General features: G+C 35.3%; 1 protein-coding gene across 1 annotated transcript; it reads right to left on the minus strand.

The window, feature by feature from the left end:
* Positions 1–6,705: 6,705 nt before the first annotated feature.
* Positions 6,706–22,916, minus strand: LOC149804635 (retinol-binding protein 4-like). The gene is made up of 6 exons (XM_089942764.1): positions 22,706–22,916; positions 22,021–22,145; positions 21,596–21,687; positions 15,563–15,784; positions 9,159–9,173; positions 6,706–6,967 (listed from the first exon to the last, which is right to left on the minus strand). Exons 1-6 carry the CDS (start codon positions 22,823–22,825, stop codon positions 6,861–6,863), a joined length of 681 nt encoding a protein of 226 aa, XP_089798890.1. The 5' UTR covers positions 22,826–22,916; the 3' UTR covers positions 6,706–6,860.
* Between the last annotated feature and the right edge of the window lie 262 nt (positions 22,917–23,178).

The raw sequence follows: 23,178 nt of genomic DNA on the forward strand, positions 1-23,178 counted from the left end.
TGTGATACAATAGTACTGTGAATGGTACATTATGAGCCTGCCCCCTGATTAATAATTCCAATATGAGGGCACAAATAGAGTATGGTTGACTCTAGACAATATCAACTGATGGGTCAGTGACTTTGATCTTTTAGTCTGTAAGCAGTAGATTCCTACTGGGACAATATAGCAGATCATTTCTGAATGTTGCAAGAAGATGGCATAAAATACCAGTTTTCATGTAGAACCATTTGTCATTGTAATCCTGATTTTAAATCTGTCCAGCTCTTCATCATTGGCTTATTTCCTTCTGTATCTCTTTTCCAGCAACAACAAGCTATCCTTCAAATTTGGTGCCATTATTTAGTGTGCAATGAAAGTTACTGTGTGGACATTTTTCCCATTTGTGTTTGAGTGTTAGAATCTATACTATTATTTGCAATATTTGTATATCAACTGGAATAAAAGATCATGCCTAAATGAACAAGCTATTAACGTTTTGTCATGGTACATACTGTAGAACTGAACTGAACATGTACTGTATAGGAGACCTTTTTATATGCCCACTTTTGGTCAGATTGTATTGTGCTATGGCCCAGTCTATTCATTAACTTTAACTAGTCTGCATTGTAACTGCACTTCAGAGCATATATCTTTGCCAAACTTTGCTGATGGCATGCTGCTGGGATAAGGAAGGAGTCTGTTGATTTTGGGGTAAGTAGTTCAATGTAATATACTGAAAGAAGAATTTAATTTCTGCACAATAACATTAGTTGTACATCACAGACCTGGACCAAGCTTTGGGGATGACTTGCACATGGAGTAAGGAATAAGTCTATATTGATTTGGGGGTCAAATAATGTGATCTTGCATGTGATTGACTGAACTTGTTTCCACTTGGGAGCCCTTGTATATGATCAGATTTTGATAAAACAGGAAGTATTATTATTTATAATCAAGATCTTAGGTGGGTTAAATTATGTGCAAGATCTATTCATGAGGTAATCAATCATATGACTGGCTGAGTTGTATCACTCTGTTGGCCATATTTTATACTGATTCAGTTTTTATCAAACTTCGAATATGGTCTTGTTTCTTCAGGATTTTGGATTAGTTTGATGACATAAGAGTTTGATTAATGTGCATTATCCACACATACTAATGAGGTAATCTTGCATATAATTTGCTGCACTTGTTACCACTCTTTACGTAGTATTTATGATTCAGATTTGATCAAACTTGATAAATAGGCTTAAACACTAAGATCTTGGATGAAAACAGCTATGAATGTATTAATGACATGATTTTGTATCAGACTGGCTGTGGTCGTGAGCACCTTATTGTCTCTTTTTCTATCATTAATTTGTTTTATCACGCCCTACTAGTTCCAGTATAGAGTATTATTAAATATAGTATTGGCATATGATGTGCTGTTGACCGTACTGTTGTTTCAGGTTTGACTTGCTTTAACACTGAACATATTAAGCTCACCTGGCCATTTTAGCTACCATATGTAACATGGTCCTCCATCTGTCATGTGTTGTTTATCATGCATGATCTACCATACATTATTTGTTGTTATTTACTACTTCCAAACACTTGTTGACCAGTTTTATACATGATTTAGCAGGGAGCATTCTGTCCTCAAGAATTTAAAAATTTGTTCAGTGGTTGCCAATATGTCAATCTGTATGGGTACTACTAAAAACAGAAGTTGAACAGCTTCGTAATAACCAGTCATTAGACTTTGACCAAATTTGACGGAAGGCATCCAGACTTAGAGGGCCTTAATAACATTCTGCCATGTATGGTTGCCAATAATAAAAGGACAAAAATCTTTTTAAAAAGCTTTTAATGGTGTCTCAGAAACTGCTGAATATAATTAGATTAAATTTAATAGAAAGCATCTGTGCCGTTGAAGGCTTGCACATATTTACAAATTATGCCAATTCAACATCAAATATAGTCGCCATTTCTATTAGTAGAAAACCCATTAAATGACTGCTTCTCCAAAACCATTAAACAGAATTCAGCCAAATCTGACAGAAAGCATCCTGACAGAGATGGCTTTCAGTATGTACAAGTGATGCTAATCTGCAGTTAAATATGGCTGCTGTTGCTAAAACTAAAACAAAATCATTAAATGTCTTCACAGTAACTGCTAGAGTTTAAAAAAAAAAAAAACAACTGATAAGCATGCTGTCTTAGATGGCTTTCAAGTATTCATACATTCGTTGAAAAGCTAAGATGATAATGTTAGGGTCCACTTGGTGGCAGTCGAGTTAGAAATTATAAATCAATGAAATGAGTAAGTCTTGTACATTTTATATATCCTTCACTTTCGTTTAAAATTCGTTAGAGGGGTACACACTGTCGGTGGTGTAGGCAGAAACACTAGCTCATTACAAATGAATTTAAGAGTAAGTATGGGTTAATAGGTATAGGTCTGGGGGTTCCAGACTTGCAACCATATAATAATAATAATAATAATAATAGCAACAACAATAGCCATAATGACGAGAAAAAAGACGAACACGCATGATAAACCATAAATAAAAGAGACTGTTACAAAGTCGCGTCCATACGTTGATTGTATTGTTTATGCTTTAAGATGAACCTATTTCAGAAGTCTGCAGTGCATTGTTTTAATAATAATAATAATAATAATACTTTATTCAGTAATTTATGCCACCGGCCATATTATAAAATACAAGTAAATATAATGTGCGCCATGGTTTAAAGAAGTTAAATATGGTGTTCGTCATGAGTATAGATACATAATTTCCAATAATCGGTGCATTATTTTATAAAGATGTTACTACCTCTAAGTATATTATTCACCATTCGTTTGAGTTATCAAAGATTTTCTAAGACGAAAAGCCAAGTTGGTATAGTAAAAAAGATTTCTTATAATAATATACAGCTATGACTCATTAGAGATACAAATTTGTCTATAGACGGAAAGGGATAATAAACTTAATTGAAGTATTTCTTTCTAATATGGTCGTAAACTGGACAAACACAAACAAAATGGAATTCATCGTCTACCAACTAAACATTTATTTTTCCGACATAGTTCACAATACCTATTTTTTATTTCAATCCTGCAACCTGTCTCTATTTTCAGCGTATGCGCTGAGTATCTAAATTTAGCAAGTAATTTCCTATGAAAATACGATAATCGACATGAAGTATTATTCCGGTCCTAATTCGGTTTTACGCATGCTATAAGACCCACATTTATGTGAGTTGTTAATATCACTTTGCCAGTTTTGTAGTGTTGAATCCTGAATTCTTTGCAAAAATAGGGCGAAAAATTGTTTTTCGTCTCCAACTTTATTTAGCCAAACATACCCAAAACCGAAACAAAAAAACAGTCTTTAACTTTGGTAGCACAGGTGACACGGTTAGTTTCATCTAATCGTTTCAACATTAAATAACATTGGTGTGGGTATCGAGTTTAATGCAACGTAAAAATTATGAAGTACAAAGTGGGTATCTTCCGCATTCCCCTAACACAATCGCATTATTGGTCGATTTAGGAATACCTATGTACTGTTTGCAAAAATTGTATTGCACAATGTCAATATCTCTACTAAATTCATATCCCCAAATTTCTGACCCATAACAAGCAATTGGTTTTATTACCCAATCAAATATGTTAAATGCATCCTCAACACTAAAGCAGCCGAGTCGTTTTTGATAATTCTTTCTTTGTCTGAGCTGCTACAATCTGATTTGGTTTCGTTTAAACCAACTTTGGGGTGAAAAATAAACCCATGTACTTGTAATAAGGCACACATTCAATACGACTTTCTTGGAAAAACATTATCTCCTTTTGCTTGAGATATCCCCCAAGTCTGAAAACAATGATTTTACTTTTATTGAGATTGACCATTATACGAGTTTTATCACGGAAACGTTCGATAACATTTATTAGGTTCTGAAGTAGCTGTACTGTGTCGGCGCAATTAGCAACATCGTCATCGTAATGTATTACAAAAATATCATCAATATCTTCTGAGGTAAATCCACCTCTGTTTCATTAGATCTTCAGCTGTATACTCAAATCATTAACAAAAAGGGAAGATATGATAGGGCTTAAAACAGTCTTGTCTTGTACATAATGTACATTCGAAATAAGTAGTTAAACCTTTGGGTGTTCGGACACAGCTTTTTAGATTTCTGTGCATGTCTGTTAAAATGTTTACTATTTTACCATTGATACCCTTACGTATTATCAACAAAAATAATATATCATGCTGTACTTTATCAAAAGCTTTTATTTTAAAAACAAAATCTACCACAAAAAAATCTAACAATAAAATTTACCTTTTCTTTTGAATATATATTTCTGAGCTAAAGCCTGATTAATAAAGATATTGTCACATGCGGAGTAATTTTTCCTAAAGCCTGCCTGTGCTTCGTCTAAAACACCATTGCCTTCCGCCCACGTGTATATGCAAGTATTCAATATATTAGTAAAGATTTTGCATAGAGTATCAATACCAGAAATACCTCTGTAATTGTTTGGATAGTTTTGTCACCGCACGCACTTATATACAGGACAAATAATACTTCCTTACTGCATTCTGGTCGAGATCTATACATTTCTCAACACTGACATTAATATCATTTTCGTTAATTACGCTGTCCCAAGCAAACGACTCCAGTATTGAATTCAAAAGTGTATAATTCCCTTGGTCATATGACCAGATTTCTTTTTCATAACACGGTCTATTTAAAGGTAACATGTATAGACAGTGGTAACAAAAGGAGACCAAAATGTCTGCAGAGTATATTAAGTCGGGTTTGATACCAAAATAAGATTAATCTTGGTCTCTGAATGCTCTTTAAAACTATTTGGGCTGATTATTAACTGGCAAAGATTACTTGACTGGCACAACAATGTAATTTTGTTAATTGGAAAAAGGCAGATTTCGTTAAAGTCTCTCATTAAAGTTATATAGTCAGGATTAGTAGTTTGGGCTCTCTCTATCCTTAATTCGAAACGCTCTCAAACAGATACATTGCAACTGAACAGTCTGTATATTCCTTCGGTTAACGATTTCTCCCGTTTAAAATATATTTATATCCAAACGCATTCAAGATAAGGAAGATTCAAGTCTGACCTTAGAATTGTCAGAAGATTTTTTTCTTTGTTTTTTAATATGTAAATAGCCACGATACCGCCAAGAGTAGCACTATCCTTCCTAAACGGTCTCGAGGGGTTTAAAATGGCCATTTCACAATTCAGATTTGTCTGTTCAAGCCATGTTTCAGTGAATATCGATACATCAGACTCCTTCAAGTTTGCATTTATCAAATCAATGCTTCGCTATTCAAGGTCAAACATTCAAAATGTGTTTTCTACAAAATCATTTGAGCATTATTTACAAATATTGGGTTTGTTTAAAATTAAAATTTAAGTATAATTTTGGCTTTCTTTGGCTATATTAAAAAGACAGAAATTCTTAAGTGATAAAACTTAGTATATTTGTAATGTATCACATTGGAGTCCTATCTTTAGGGACAAGGTGAAAGGCCAGTATTTTAGGTTTAGTAACATTTACCCTTGTTCTCTATAACTGATAATCATTATACAAGTAGAATTTGGTATACTATTCCATTGTCACTAAAAGATGCGGTACACTTATGGGGTCCTCTCTTCAAGGTCACCACTGTATAGCACATGTCTCAGTTTGTTTCCACTTTATGTTATCAAAGGTGTTTGAAGTTCAGAGCTGAACCTTGGAACACTAATGTTGTTATGTTTGATGGCATCTCATATATGACAGTCAAGGTTGTATACAAGGTCATGATTACTAATAATTGTATTTCCCTTTTGTGCACTTTCTGCTCAAATGTCCTTTTGGACAGAAACATGAAACTTGCATACTTTCCTTGTCTGTCTAATAACTAAATATCTGTGTCACTAGGGTCACATCACAATTATAATTTTGTTACAGGTAAACTAAGCATTAGGTAACCTATTCCTCCATTGTAATAGACACGATGCTGCTAATCTGTAATTACTCATCCTTGTTTTGGGTGTTCAAATTAAAACACGTAAATAAAACACGTTTTATAATATGTCATATTTTACTGTAAACATTGTTTTCAGACGTTTAAACGGGTCTGTATTTTTATTCCTGTGCTTTTGTAACAATTACCTTGTGACACTCTGATGCCCTCTACCTTCTTATCCATCTCTTCCTTACAGTGTCCTCCTAAACCTTTTTTTACATGATAGTCATGTGACAAATGGGTATTAATCTGGCAGCATTATTGGGTGTGAACTAAATGTCAAGTGTACCAAAATTTCATTTATAACGGCATTTTAAAATATTTTGGAAAAAGACCATGTAGAGGCAGTCATAACTGAAGATACATATGCAAAGGGTGTGTCTGATCCTGGTGTTACAACCAGGGGGCAGGGCGGTTATGGAGGCATGTATACTTTGAATGTTTTAAATTGGGACGTAAGCGTTGGAATATGTGAACCAGTTATCTAAGATACGGTAGTACTCCCATCGTAAACTTACAGCTTAGTGAAAGTTAAGGCATTTCTTATTTTAGGAAGAAAGGTAAGGTGTTTTGGTAATTTTATACACGTAATAATTTTTCCGTCTTCTTTATTTTTGCTTTACCATTTTGCATATAGATTTTGCCATAATTACCAGGGTTGTATTCTGAGATCTTTAAATTCAGCATATCAAAAACAAGTCCTTTTGACCTAATTTTATTTGCAAGTAATTTTAGCACAATTAAAAATGGCAATTAAAGCACATTAGTTTCTGTCCTAAAATACAAAGTATTTTCAGATAAGATGATTGTAACTGATTTGCTAAAAACTTTATGTGAATTAATTTCAAACAGACTTAAAGAGATCTGATTGAAGTGAAGAGTATTAGAATAAAGGCAAAAGAAGCAATGAGAAGCATCCCTCCTTCAGCAGTTATAGCCATATTTCCGGGACTCATGTTATCTGAAATAATAAGGAAATTAATTAAATTAATTAAATACTCATCAAGTAAGAATTGAATGATAGTTTAAAATTTCTATTACATATATTTTACATCTGCATGAAATTAACATATTCGTAACCACTTCAAGTTTCCAAATTTGAATGTAATGCATATAATAACAACTATTTATTGTATTAAACACGACATTTACCCGTAAAGATACCCATTCTACCACAAAACTTCCACCCACCTACTTCAATATAGACACAGAAGGTTAAAATGCGAATATCAGGTACAAAATGGCTCAAAATTGTAGGCTAGTAATGCGACTTTGGGCAAATTGGGCGAGGCAAATTAATGAAAGCCGGATCGAGTAGATTTAAGTCCCCATAAGGTGTGGATAGACCATGCCTGACTTATCTCTTTGAGAGGTTAAAAGGTGCCATTAGAGGTAGATTTCTTGCAAAACCAGAGACTTCAATAAACAACCCCTGTATGATACAATGTTGAAGACTTTGAAATCCCTCTGTCAGCCTGTGTCACCGTGTGTAAGAAGTTCACGACTAAATGGTTTAATGTTTCCATAGGACGGAGAAATATTTTAGATGTTCCAAGAATTAAAACTCAGCAAGACTAAAAATCTTTTAGAAATGAACTGTCATTCTGTGAAATGAGTTACCTAATCAATTTAGAGACCAATACAACTTTACTTCATTTATATCATTCATGCATCGTGCGTTCTTTATTAGGTATTGAAATGCAGCAAAATCATATGGAATGTGATGGGTACCTCTAGTTGTAAGACTGGAAATGATTTTAGTCCTTATTGGCCAATATTTGCTGAATACGCTTGGTTTGTACCTCGGTAAGTGTTTATTCCTTTATTATTTTCAACAATGAGGAAATATGTTTATGAACTGTAGTTTTAGAATATAAATCTATCGTATATCTAATGACTTTGAATAATTCTACAGATATACCTAATGCTCCTTCAGGGCAATGTCTGATAGCGTATGTAATGGTGTTTTCACCATATTTGCAAATGATTTGATAAGTGAAACAGTTTTGAATTGCAGAGGAGGTAAAAAGCTCGGAAAATAAACTTACCAAATGCAGCTTTGAACCAGAATATTGCTAGTTTGATGTTCACGTGTTTATTTAGGGTAGTTTTTCCCCCTTTAAAACACGGCTGATGTGCTGCTTCTTTTGACGATTTACCAGGATATGATGCATTAACTGTACGTCCGTTTTTTTATTAAAGAACAACACCATAGTGAAGATGAATTTCATGCATTATTTTACTATCCACTTTATTTTGATGTGATAGATTAATTTTTTGTACTGGAACCTGCCAAATTTGTAACAATGGTTATCACCTATTAGTATAAAACCGATTGGTTCTTCTTTGCATCAGCCCTTATGTCATTAGACTTATGGCAAAGTCTGCTTTTTTATTCTAAGAAAATTACATCTTATGGTTTATACTATTTAGAATCATCTCATCATTAAACTTGTATATAATATTGTTTTATTTCTATGTCAATACTCGATCTTCTATCATTTACATACTTGTTTCAATTGATTTTGAATCTTTATTTGTCGTCTATTTTACCGGTTTTCAGAGTTACTCATGTACATGTTTATAATGTCATGTTTTAATCTATAATTTTTGTTACGCTCTGTAAAGAGACCTAACAAGTTAAATAAAAATAAAATTAATACAATTTGGAAATTGCAGCTTTGCTGCGTGACTATTTTTTTCACACTGAGAATATTAGTCGAAAACGGAAAGTAGTCGTGACCTACAAGGTATATGTTTAATAATGCCTACTAAAGTTTTACGTTTAGAGACATTCAAGATTTATTCGTAAAACAAATACAATTAAAAACGTATGTTCTGTAATTTGAAGAAAGATCTTTAAAACTGGTTTATAAAAAATATTTTCTCCTATTTTTATGTTTGAGCTTGTAGTATTACCTGGTTAAGCTTTGTGCGAGTCAATTTCCAGGTACTGTGTGGCTTTCATGTTTCATGAGCATGCTTCTAGTCGTATATTATTATACTTGTTACACATTTCTTTCCTCAAATCGAAAAGTGGGTAATATTTAGGCTGTATCAATGTAGTTTTAGATTTATTCTCAGAATAATGTGTATTTATTGATTTATTTTGTTGTCTTTAAAAGCGCTAAACAAAAATACAAATTTCTTACCTGGAATGTGGCACACTGAAAGACAAAATTATATTCATCATTAAAACACACTGAATTTATGCTTGGAATAGCAAATCAAAGTGACTTGACAATGTAAGGATCTGCTATATTAGTGTATGAAAAGAATTATTCCAATACACATGCTACAAAATGTTGTTTGATAAGAAAACAATAAATTGAATGATATAGATAACACTATATGATTTAACAAATTTATAAAATCTGATTAAAATCAAGACGCTGAATACAATGGTGATTTGTCATGCATAAACAAAAGCTTATGTTTTGCTAACGTTTTGAATTCCAGTCTCACGTATCGTCAGCAGCCTATCAGATAAAGTATTGTATTTCTTGATAGGGAGCTTTATGGTTATTAGCTATATGTTTCAAATGTTTTTGTTCGCGTTCGTTAACGTGAAAGCTGTAATTTGATTGGTGAATCAAAGGGCAACAGAATATAATTTCACATCGGTGTTCATCAGATCTACTTAGTATATCTTAGTTGTATTAGAGTGCAGAATTATCAATAACATTCACATGTATTTTCAAGTCTTGCTGTATAATAACGCTGGACATTGACACGATATGAAAAAAGTTTTTTCAAAAGGTTGTAAAAGTGTGTCTAGATGCCAATAACGCCATCAGAGTGCTAACCGCAGAAAACGTGTCGTGCCGGGCTGGAATAGTTGTTATTTGTAGGGTTTAGCGCCATTTTCAGCACATGCTATACTATAGAGTATTTTCAGATTATATTTTTAGCTGGCCAAACATATCACAGAGCCGCATCCTGTACGGTCATTTGACGTGGGGCAACTCGAGTGACCTACACTTCTTACATGAATAGAACATTTGTCATTTTAGAAAGCCGCAGATAGTAGTGAACAATAATATGCCAGCCCACAAGCATAAAAGTTGAAATGTACGTTTTCATCAAGTATTTTTTAACAATAAATGAGTATCAATTACTTTATGTTACTGCATCGTGACTCTCATCTAAACTCACCGAACCCCCTCTTATGACTGCATGGTAATGAATGCTCCGAAAATAAACAAGTTGACTTGTTTAATTAGCAGCAAACAATGAACACCAAAGACGGCACATCACAGCTTAAGTAGATTCCTCAAGTATTTGCCATTTAGTTAATAAATGAAATGGGAATGAATGTGAATCTCAAAACTGCTTATGATACATTGTATTGGCTAAGGAATCTCTCTCTGTCTCTCTGTCTCTCTCTCTCCTTAGTTTGCTAACTCCTTGAGCAAATATGGATAATAATGATGAGGTAACTCATCCTGCGAATTGTTTGCAATGGCCAGCTGTTACAGTACTGTTAACTATGTGTAACTCGTATGGCTTCTCGGATTGGGCTTGGGATCTGATTACGTTGGTATTGATAATGCTGTGTTCACCTGTATGCATCCATCCACTATGCAATTAATTATACGCAACAAAGATATTTGTAAGTCCTCATGTTTTCGAGAGTATATAGTCTTGAAGAGTCATCTAAATACACGTAGATTTGTACAATTTGTAATTCTGTCACATATGAAAATCATCCACCCACCCCTTTCCTTTCAGAAATGGATCTTCCAACTTTGTAAGTCTTATCCAGAACCGCGGACAGGGTAAGACAAATTCCAGGGGACCACAATGGTCAAAGGTTCCACCGTTGTTTTAACGTGGGCCTACTGGATAATTTTTCCTAGGGCCCACAAATTCTTCCCGCTGTTCTGGTCCTCTCTGATACTTTTTGGGCTCATATCTACTTTTCTGTTTTAGGCAGATTACTGAACTATTCACTCATAATTTTTAAACACTGTACTATTTCTGTGAAGGGTGTACAGATGTTAAACCTTTACAAATTTGTTTGAAAATTTCTTCACGAACATACACTATGTTAATGACAATCGCTTAAAAGTTGTCCTACGTTGATTGCGCATGCGTTAGATATTGGAGTGGAAAACCCCAAATTCGACTTCCTGAAAAAGGTCTATAGATGAAGTCCAATATAGCTAGTGGTGGAAGACCCCGAGAAGAACCACAATTACTGGCAAACTTTATCACCTATCCACGTTGGTCAAGTCGAGACTCGAACCCACGCGGACGGAGGTGAGCTCTAAGTGACCTGTAAAGGCAAGCGCCTTAGACTACTCGGTCGCCCGAGGTTGGCTTGGGCTGGAATGACTATGTGGAATAATTTCTTAGAGAAGCAAGGGACAATTACTGGTCATTGTGTGATAATGACAAGCCGCGAAGTGATTTTCTGAATGATCAGAGAAGATCAAGGGATTAGTTAATATATACATTGAAAGAATGGAAATTTTAGAATATATATATATATATATATATATATATATATATATATATATATATATATATATATATATATATATATATATATATATATATATATGACTCTCATGCTTAAATGTAGTTCTGTAACAATATGAATCACTTTTGGAAGGATTCATATCGTGAAAGTAGAAAATGATCTCCGCTAGCCAGTTCATTTGGAAATACTTCATGTCTTATGTTACGTGTTTAGGCTCGAATAAACAGCAACATAAGAAAGAGGGAAAATAACAAGCTTTAAAAAGTTTAACAAGTAATTTATTTTCATGGAAAAATACATTAAAAATAATAAAAAGAAGAATTTACCGTTTTAAGAATCAAATCCAAAAATAATTCAAGATTAATCCACAAATTAAATTTTAAAAGTCCTAATAATGAAATTAGTGATTGTTCTCAATTCATGGGACCGGTTGTTCAGGATTCTGCGGAGCATCAAATTTGAATGGAAGCTTACCGTACGTCGCGATCTTTATTCTTGAGATAGTTGCCAAACTCTTGGTATTTCAGATCATAGCTGTAGGTTTTGAATGCGGCCATATTACACAATCAGTTCTGTATTGTCTTGTGAAGTATCTTACATGCTTTAGTTGTCATGTATGCTAATGTACTAATATGCAAAATAAGAATATGTTCTTTTCTTAGCAGAGAGTCATATAGACTATTTAAATCATTAACATCCATTTTAGTGCATTATACTAAATTTTGGTTCCATTTTGTTAGAATTTTGTTTGCTAAAGAAATGCCAAATAAGCATGCAGTAGTTGAAGTTTGACCATATAAAGCATTTTTAGATGAACAGCCCAATATTAGTGGGCAAATGCTGGCTGATATGTTGCAAGACGTTTAATTGTTTCGTTGTTTTGACAGATTTTAAATACGTGGTTGCTAAAATTTAGTCGTGAGTCAATATATGCTCCACTGAGTTTCCCATTGTCCTTGCAGGCTATCTGCTTGCATGCAATTGATTGCAGAACAGACAGTTCGTACCTTGCTCTCATTTTGTAACACATAAATTGGACTTTTTTTTATCTTAATCGATGTAAGATATGGTGTTGTCAAAAGCGTAATTATACGCTGTTGTCTGTTTAGTGATTAGAATGTGTCGTACCGAAAATATTGAATAAAAGAAGTCACAGTGTTGTGCATTGTGGTACTAATTTGCAGGCCATATTCCAATTAGTGTACGAGAATCCCATTTTAACACCCTGTTATAGGTTAGAAAAGTAGTTTTCAATTAGTGTATCGTGCTCTGATCAGTGTTATAGGCTTTCATCTTTTTAATGATGAAGCTGTGCGGAAGATTGTCGAAGACCTTGGACAGATCCATTAAGATTGCATCCATTTTGGAAATATTCTCCAGGGCGCCCATACAGTCCTCTGCCAGTTTCAGTAGTATGGCTTGACAGCCATACCCGTTTCTAAGAGCAGATAGTTAATTATGAAAAATGATTTCAAAATAGATTTAGAGCTCATTACATAAAAGACTTTAAAATGTGGAAGTGCAAGATAAAATGCTAACTGGTCTGTTAGGATCATCTATTTTGTAGATTGACATTCTCTAAGACAATCTGAAAAATTCTCCTCTTATGTATGTATGTTAATTACTGAGCATAAAACTGTCTAAGTTGATACCTGTAAGAAGTATGGATTTCTTTGGATGATGGCTTTTCATAATTTTGAGAATTTATTCTACCATTTCAGGTTGATGTTTAAGAGTTTGATATTTGTTTAGGTGGTTGAGTGCCGAGCTTGTATGCTATTGTGATAGTATGGTTCTCTAAGCGTTCGTTGATCAAATGGTAATATAGGTGGTTGAGTGCCGAGCTTGGATGCTATTGTGATAGTATGGTTCTCTAAGAGTTCGTTGATCAAATGGTAATGCAGTGCTCGTTGACAGTTTCACAGACTTTTGTTTGGCCAGTAATCTGGGATTCGCCCTCCATCATAATGGTATTACAGTCGGAACGTTTGGTTGATAGAAAGATGTAATGGTCATTAGATTATGTTTCCAACACTACACCTTTCAATGAAATTAAGTCTGATGTTCGTCTTCTGTGCTTGGTTGATGACAAAATTTCTACGTGACTTTCAAGTTTTTCAGAATTATTAAATTTCATATTAATTTGTTTTGTTAAGGTCATATACGTTTGACATACTGCCTTTCTAATTTCGCTGTTCATGTAGGGAGGTGGGGAAATTTTTGGTGTATGTTCGCTTTTTGAGAGCGTAATTACTAATGATGACCAAAAGCATCTTTTCATGTTCCAGATATTAACCATTATCTTCAAATGTGTCAATGACGCAAAAACGTATTTCATTAAAATCAAAGGAATTGTTCTTATCAAAATTGTTGCAACTTCTAGACGTGAGTTTTATCCATCGATTAGAAAAACTGTATTATTTTAATGTTGTGGATATCATTGGGATGTCAATAATTTCCGTCACATGCAACATTTCTACTATGACAAACGAAGTGTGGTTTCTAAGTAGCAATGCTATCTCTTAGGGAAGTTGTGCAGTCTTTAATAAAACTGTCTGGGTTAAATCGAAAGTAACAAAGATTGATCTAAGGATTTGACGTATTCTGTATTTAAAAGATCATCGCTGAGATCGCATATCAAACATACATCTACATGTTTGGTAAAGATATTATTTAATTTCACACCTATACCAGCCTCAAAAACAGCATTTTGCTAAGCTTGGTGATTTGTAGGAACATAGAAAGCTCCAGACACTTTTGTTGAGAGGGAATTCCATGAATATTAATTCAGTTTGGTAACATTCTACGCTTCCAATTCGTCGGAAAAGCGGTAAGACCTATATTAAACTGGTATACCTTTCGACAATACAATTTCTATCTTTCTTTGCAAGATTGAAGAATTTAACCTTAAAAAATATGGCGCAGCTTTCATTGTGATATCACAGCGCGCGACATACACTACGGTTTGTACCTGAATCACACCTTTAGGTTGACCTCAATGAAAAATGACCACCTATTTTAAAATTGAATTTTGCCGTATGTTCTTATCAATGTACAGAGAGCATGGAAATGGTAATTACTCAAGTATCTTCTATATAAAAAAATTGAAGCAACTTAGTAGTTTAAATCTTTGATGGAAATTAAGAATGAATTTTTCCCTCTCCGAAATATTTGCATAAATGTCAAATAAATTATAAACATGCACTCGCACATATTTTTCGAAAATGTCATATACATGTATTAATTATATTAATTCTGAATTACTGGAGTAGTATGGTTTACAAAATACTTGACATGAATGTGCTTCTGTTACCTTTAGGACCCACCCAGTGTAAGTGGTGGTTCAGATCTTCCGACAGTTGGGGCTAGAGGTTTAAGGGCTGTCTGAAATAGGGTTGTATTTTTCGACCATATTCTAGATAGGTGTTCTTTCAGGGTCTGACAGATGGTAAAATTATTCTGAGCGACATTGGATTATCTTTTGCCAGACAAAATGAAACCAGATATAGATGCAATCAAAAAAGAGACGAATGGCGACAACCTTAATTATATCTGATGAACATTCATGGCATTTCTACTCAGTTCACTATACACCTCGCTGAGAGCGTATTTACAGGGCCTGCCAAACACTAGCGTAACCCCCAGGGTATCAAAAGGCCTGCCCAACCTTCAACGTAACCCCAATGTTATTAAAGGGCTTACCTAACCTCTAGCGTAACTCCAGGGTTTCAAATAGGTTGCCTAACCTTCAGCGTAACCCCAATGGTATTAAATGGCTTTCCTTAAAAACTCGCGTAACCCCCAGGGTATCAAAGGGCTTACCTAACCTCCAGAACAACACTCGACCTCATCCTCATAATAATAGGACACACCTGAGATTTAGCAGGCTAGGTAGGGAGTTAATCCCAGGAGAGATCTTGTACTCCAGCTCAAACCACTATATTAAATGACATCAAACAAACAATTTTAAATTTGAAATACAGAATATATTATCCTTATGTATGATGCTAAATAAAAGCGACCGATAGTCGTATATAAAGAAGTACATAAAGGGTTATATACTGTACTTACTGTTATTCTGAGGGACACTTTTGATGTCCGCTAGGTTGACACAAACAGATCTGATTGAACTGTTCACGGTGGTGTAGAGACGGTCAGATAGAATGGGTTTTCTACTGAGGACTTCCACTCTTGCGTCGGAACAATCACCATATGATTCTTCGTGAATGCAGCCATATATTACAGCATAGCTGACATAGTTCGTCTTCACCACCCAAAAGTTCATTATGTCATCTGTAAATACAATATACATCATTATCATCATCATCTATTTCAAGATAGTAATAAAGTTAGCGTTACAAACATCTAATCTCCTATATGGCCCTGAAAAGCAATCTAAATAAAACACACACACACACACGCACACAAGCGCGCGCGCGCGCGTCTTAAGCTCTTTTAGTCGAGAAGAGCTTGTGGAATGGCATGCTGTCCTTAGTCAGTCCATTCAAATTTGCTATCTCTGCGCCTCCTAAACTACTTGGAATAATGCCATAAAACGTTACACTCACATTCGTCACAATAGTCTAGTTGATTATACATGAAAAGTGCCGTTAGAAAATTCAACGTGACAAAAGTAATGGTACCATAACCGTAACTCTGATAACCCTCCTAGATCTTATCTGATCTAAAATGATTGCTAAAAAAACAGCATTTTCAATTAGAGACCGCGTTCTAGCAGTAGCATCATGGCAGCCCCACTAGCCTCCACGTACAAAACTAAATATTTTCTCTAAATGAGTATGATTTCCAATTAGGCGTAAGAATCATAGTACAGCCAATCAAACAAAGGAAGCTGAATTGTTTTGGTGGGTTACAAAGTATGCTGAAACCAACACTCCAGTTAGAGACATAGCTACTAATATCAATAAATGTGAAATGTTGAAAACAACCCGTCTATGATAATTATGAGGCGAGTGTGAACATAGATGTGACATGTAAAAGACAGAAAATCCTTGCCTAGCGATTGAACAATAACGTACTGCTTTCTTGGCATATCTGGTGCTCGCTTGTTTCAAAATGTAGTTAGTGCGCATTGATTTATATAGGAATGCCGCAAAGAAATCATTCCAGAAGGCGTAGTCATGGACCAATTAAAGGTCAATAAAGTTGAGAACATGATTGCAAATCTCGAAGCTATCACTCAACGTGAAAAAAACATTCGAGGCGGAGTCAGCAACCATAAACTGGTGTAAAATGAAATATTTTTGTCAGCAACAATTGCAGGACTGACGCTTGGTATTCATCCTAATTCTAAATGCAGAAGTTGGATCGTTGAAATAGACACTTTCATTTTCAGCTGTCTTCAATGTCTCATACTATTTTGGCATTTTTTATTAGACAAGACCAAGTTGAGTGAAAATTTCTGGTCTATCCTGTGTTATGTCCGTAAGCCAGTGCGTCAACTCCGTTGTCATGTACGTGTTGCATGTCATGCCGATAATTCTGTTTGATTTGGTGGTATTGTATAAACATGTTGTCCACTTGGTCTGATCATGTTCACGACTGCTTAGTGCCACAGCCAGCGATTTCAGATAATCATCACGCCCAAAAACCTTTGTAACTGTATGTTTTAAGGCATTGCACTTCTTTTTAAAATGGCGCCGTCAGCAAACTTAATCGAATACAATATTAATACGAGACCTACAAACTGTAACATGTATTGCCGGAGTCTCCTTTTTGAACTTGTCAGTAAAACTGGCTGTTCTCTGGGAAATTAGAAAAGTGAAGCACAGTGCGCAAAGCAAACATGTCAGCACAAAAATCATCGGTTTTGATCTCGTAACATAGAGACTCGGTGGCGCTAAAAAGTAACTTTGCCTTGCTGCCGTATTTTGACTTGAAGAAATCGAAAAGCCTAATTAAATCTGCCTCTTGAGTTTCAGCAGTCTTTCTGCTGTGTACCGCAACCAAGTTTTCCTCACCTATTTAGGTTACTGTAAAGGTTCCAGCCACAACCATCTTGACTCTACACTCCTGTTTGTTAACTAGCTCAGCGTTGACTAAGCGTCTATTACGACTAAACGTCGCAACATACTTCACATGACAGATCGTACCACTCATTCTAATATTTCAAAATACTTCATCATGTGACCTAACTCAGCCAACAGGAACTAACTTAATCCTTCTAAGATACGACCTGATCGACTTGTCGAAATGGGATGAAGGCCGAATCTCGTAAACATATGTTCTAACAGTTCTATCATTAGTAATTCTCAACACGTACGTAAGCATCTATATATAGATTCTATGTAATTTTACGTTCGACGAATCAAACTGTAGATAGTCACTTAAATGTACAGTCGGTAATAAAAATTAAAACAAATGGACAAAATAATGTACCAGCTGTTAGAAAAAATATTGACATACATAACAATTCTGCATGTTGATTTATATAAAAGGCAATAAATGCGCCAAGCAGGCTCTCGGGCTGCTCCAGGTAAACATCAGTGATGTAAACAATTTAGTCGGACATGTATAACAAGATTCTATAAAACACGAAAGACGATGATGGCAACGAAAACTGTATCGTACCTGACTACAAACCAAGTGGAAAACACACATCTGCATTATAGAACAAAACCGCAGACGTATACCAGGAAGAAATTGACCAGGTTTAACCTGTCATACAAGGATACAGTACAGTTCAATGAAATGTTAGCAAGTGTATCGTGCTGGAGATACCAGGGAGGCAACAATGTATGAAATCTGATTATGTGTTGAAAAATATATCAGCTGATGCGCTGCCTGAAGAAAAGTGAGCATGCAGCCTCTTAACCATATGGGCTGAGCACGAGATAATTATTTCTCAATATCTGCCGTTGAAACTCAAGCATTTTACCAGTAACCAGTCTAACAAGGTTCGATTACAAAAATTTATTTTAAAAAACGTCTTGAACTGTTTTGTTTTGCGATTCGTGCTCATATAAAGAGCCTTTAGCTGGTTCGCCACTATGATTCTTTATTTTGTCCCGAGTTGTTTGCAATATTTCAGTCACCGTGAATAGCGTACAATCTTTCTCAGATATTATTTACCTTAGAAATTTTTACGTTGTTGCCCAGATTGAACCGGTTCCTGAAAAATCTTGTACGTATCACGATCATGGCTTTATTTATCGCTGTCCTGCGTTGGTGTCATACGAAATCTTCTATGATTTATAATATTGTACTTGCCAAAAAGAAACTGCAGCACATCCACGTACCTGCTTTTATTATTGTTTTAAAAGTGTTTCCATATACTATTTTCAGCTTCTTGTTTAATTGTTCGACAAGCACATCCTTGTCCTGGATATGGTCTTACCATCGCTTAAGCTTATTATTGTAAAATTGGCCTCATTGACACACCCAGAGTTTTGCAGGCTTACGTGGTCAGGATCCAAAAGATTATCTTCTCGAGGCTTCCTACTCTTTAGAGGCACTTGCTAAATACGTCAGTGTTTATTTAATAAGTATTTGAAGCCATTGTTATCCTTTAAGTGTCTATCAAGTCAGCAAGCCATATGTGATATGCGTCGCTAGCAACAATTCTTTGATATGAAATATGTTTTGTTGCTGATTTATGCAGTTCGTTTTCGAGCCCAATACCATATTTGTACATTGTGCCAATGATGCCTTTGACAAGAGCGCAGTCAATACCTACTCGAAATCCAGTGTTGATTGCCGATAACCCATCAAATTTACACTTGTCTCAGTTTCTGTTGTTGGTGGATGGATTGTCAATGTAATATATGTTATGTTACATTGGTATTGCGTCTATTTGTTTGTACGGTTCTTGTCCTGGCAGCAACTGATCATTTCCGTTAAGGTGTTTGCCAAGTGGGTTAATAAGGACCGGTGTCCTGGTAGCGTCTAGCCGCCCTTTTAGCATGGTCACGTGCCCGGTCACCTTAAGGATATTCCTGGCGCCACCTAAAATTTTACGGCACTGATAAACAGCACAGTATCCAAGAATTGTGTTGCTCTGCGTACGAATGTTATTAACGCCAGTGTTTGCACTGTTTATTGTGTAACAAGATAAGCACAGACTCAAAAGAACCTGCGTGATTGATAAACCTAGATTTATTTCGCCCACATACCGCATATGTTGACTTCATCAGTTTTTGGTGGTCTGAGCAGCAGTTTAATTAATTATGTAGCCTGTTTGCATGCTAGATCATAAAGCAGTCAGTATATACTGAGATTAGACGAAACTAATATGTTATCGCGCAGAGTAACGATTCATCATTTTGCCATCTGAAGTTAACTCTGTACCAGCGTGTCCTTGTCCAATGTTAGGCCAGCATTCAATTCCTCCAAAATATATTCAATACTAGTTGATCTTCTTAAAGAGATTTGATATAGTAAACGCAACAAAACCACAAACTGAACTATCAATATGTTGAATCTTTGAAAAGTTGCAAACGTAACTACGCTAAGCTCCAGGCATGGTGACAGTCAAAATGAGTGAAAATGTTAAAACCGCGTAGCTATCTGGCTTGTTTACAATGTCGACCCAATGTTTTCCGTACCATCAAAATAATTATCCATATTTGGGACACAGCACATGTTGTGGTTTATTTTTTTAGGAAACCTATCTTTACAAAATCGCCACTGAATGATGTTATGTCTTTTAACATGAATTCGATGACAAAGTGACTTAGAGGCTCACTATTACCAGTAGTTGCAGTTCTCGCGCCTTCTTTTTCTTACATCGCCGTAACCACCAAGAACCTTTCCAAGGAGTCCAGGCAGCAATGGTCCAGATGTTCCTGTTATTAATGACTCTATAAATCTTCCTGATTTTGTTTATCTGGGCTGCAGATACGCCGAGTACAACATATTTTGCATGAGCTATTTTGGTTTACATAAATAAATCGGCGGTTTGTCAGCATCAATTAGTTATTGCCTGTCAACGTGAATCCTTTAGAAGGAGATATTCCAACTTCCTGATACCGCATTTTACACACCTTGTTTAGATAAAACAAAATCTGTTAAATGAGGTTTCTGCAGTTAAGCTCGCTGCAACTAGAAGTATTTTGGGTATCGCCTAATATTGTGTCAGACATTACAGAAACTGATGATGTGTTAAGTATTGACGACAACTTAGGCAGGACCGCCTTGATAAATGGCACAGTAGCGACTGAAAAGCCACCGACATGTGAGATTGTTTTTCTGACAGCAGTGTTTTGTAAAACAAAGTTGTAATCAGTAGAATTAATTTTTGTTAGCTGTAAACGTGTAGGACCTGGCCTCAGTTGGTCGTTGATTGACACGCCTATTTTTGTACGCCGCTGCAATAAATTGTAGAGAATATTCACTATGGTGTACACCATTATAAGAATGGCGTAGATTAAACAGCAATAGTAGATGCTAAACTCGCCCAAAATGATTAATCTATCGCACAACACAACGGTGTAGACATAATGCCAATCTGGCGCATCTGTATCCGACGTGATAAGTGACGACTTTTTTCTATGTAAGTCATGGATCATTCTTTGCAACGTCACAATGAAAATCCGTTAGCGCGAGGCAAATCTTCTATTGACACTTGTGTTCCTATGTCAGTGTCCTGATATTTTTGCATAACCTCCTGAATCATAGTGGATGGGCGTGAATAATTCATGTTCACTTCAGCAAACGTACATTCAGTCTCACGATCCTGATACTGTTTACAGTTCATTCTGACAGAAATGCGCAAAAGGTCAAATAATAGAGTGGTCGTCTGGAACGCCGTCTGCTCGGTGCATAAATGTGCAAACCCGTATGATAGTTATGATTGCATATCAAATTGCCAAAGTACAAATACTTTTATAACAAAAAACAAAAAGGAGTTTTAGCACGAAAAAACATTGACTCGGATAGTGCGCTTATTTCTGATGTTCGATTGCGGCTGAGGCGAATGCCCCACCCCTCGTATCCACTTAAGTGCAACAGACTCGATCATGTAAGAATATCCAAAAGAGTTGACTTTATTCTGTAATTTTTTTTTGTTGCCATTAATCATAAATGTTTACAGGTGAGATGGTTGTCCTGTTTTAATTTTCATATAACGAATGATTTTGCACTCACCATTAAAAGTGTCCATTTGTTGCATCTTTCCCGCTATTTTCGTGGATGATAGCAAATTGGAATAGACCGTACACTTGGAGTCTCCGGGGTCCCTGAAGACAAACGAAACTAAAGAAATACTTGTGTTCAAGTGTGTGAAATAGGTCAAATATGATGACGAATACAAACTGAAGGAGTCTGATGTGTAACGGAACCAACTCTTGTTCGAAATAAATGTTAAAATGTACACGTAATATGCATATAATATTAATTATACTCTCTCTTTCTCTCTTATTTACGCTTCAATTGTCTACATCTCTCTCCGTCTCTCCCTTTCAATTTCTCTCTCTCTCTCACACACACAGACACACACACACTTACACACACACACACACACACACACACACACACACAGACAGACACAGACACACACATACGCAACCTACCAGTACGCAATATGCATTGTTGTGGAACCGTTGGCATTTAACTTCAAATCGTATATCATATCTTTGAAGGTTTCCTCATTGTTTGGATCCGCGAGGGTTTCTACCTGGTACCACAGTCCTAAAAACTGAAGAATGTAATCATATAATCTAACATGTTCCTTTTAAATTTATAAAATTCGTGTACTCTTGGACTTTTAACTGTCCGAGTGATGAAGATTCAACCTGAACTAGTTACTTTCACACTGATAAATGCCGTCCATAAAATTCCAAGCCAGGATATTCGTAGTCTCAACTTATTGAGTTTAAATTTTTGGATTATAATTTCAATGAAACTAGTAAATCACCCACACCCTGCTACCCTCTCCCCCGTACCCCCCCCCCACAATAAGACAAACAAAACATCATACAACAAACAACGTACAATGCTATGCAAAGCATTTATGTTCTACTGTATTTATAGCTTGAACAAATAATGTTATTCTAATCAAACCTTCATTGATGCCGATGCCTTCGCAGAATGCCATCACCCCCTATTCCATTTATTATCATTTGGTGATGAAATGATCAATCAACACATTTTTCTGACTATTAAAAGACGTTAACATTTAGTAAAATATCACAGAAATGATACTGCTAACTGTTTTAAAAGCAGATATTTAGTTAAATGCCAAAATAAAATACTTACCTTTTTAATATCAAAATCTGGCTCAATTTTAAAGGAATCTACTCTGCAATTTTCTGGTGACACAGGGATGAGTGAAGATAAGATGCAAAACAAAAGCAGATTTAGATAACTTCTCATCATCTTAATTTTTCCAATGAAATTTGGTTTTTCCACAGGACCATAATGGTCGGAGGAGCGTTCTTAACAGATTGAATTATATGGCGAACAGCTGCGTTGAGTGATTCCAAAATGGCGCTGACATTTTGAATCAGTATTAATGTGAATAATAATGATAGCTGTTTTGCAAAACAACATGGCAATTTTGACGTGAAACAAAATAAAACCAATTTTAAACCATAACATGTAAATGGACTGAAGAAGAAGAGTCATGAAGTCAATGGGATTTGATTTGTACAAGGCTAAAGGTTGACTTTCATATATTTCCCATACGCATGCATCTGTCATTTTCACAATAATGTCTCCATCAGCTAAAC

This window comes from Sinohyriopsis cumingii, chromosome 2 (genome assembly GCF_028554795.1).
Source record: "Sinohyriopsis cumingii isolate HCF-2022 chromosome 2, ASM2855479v2, whole genome shotgun sequence".
NCBI lineage: Eukaryota > Metazoa > Mollusca > Bivalvia > Unionida > Unionidae > Sinohyriopsis > Sinohyriopsis cumingii.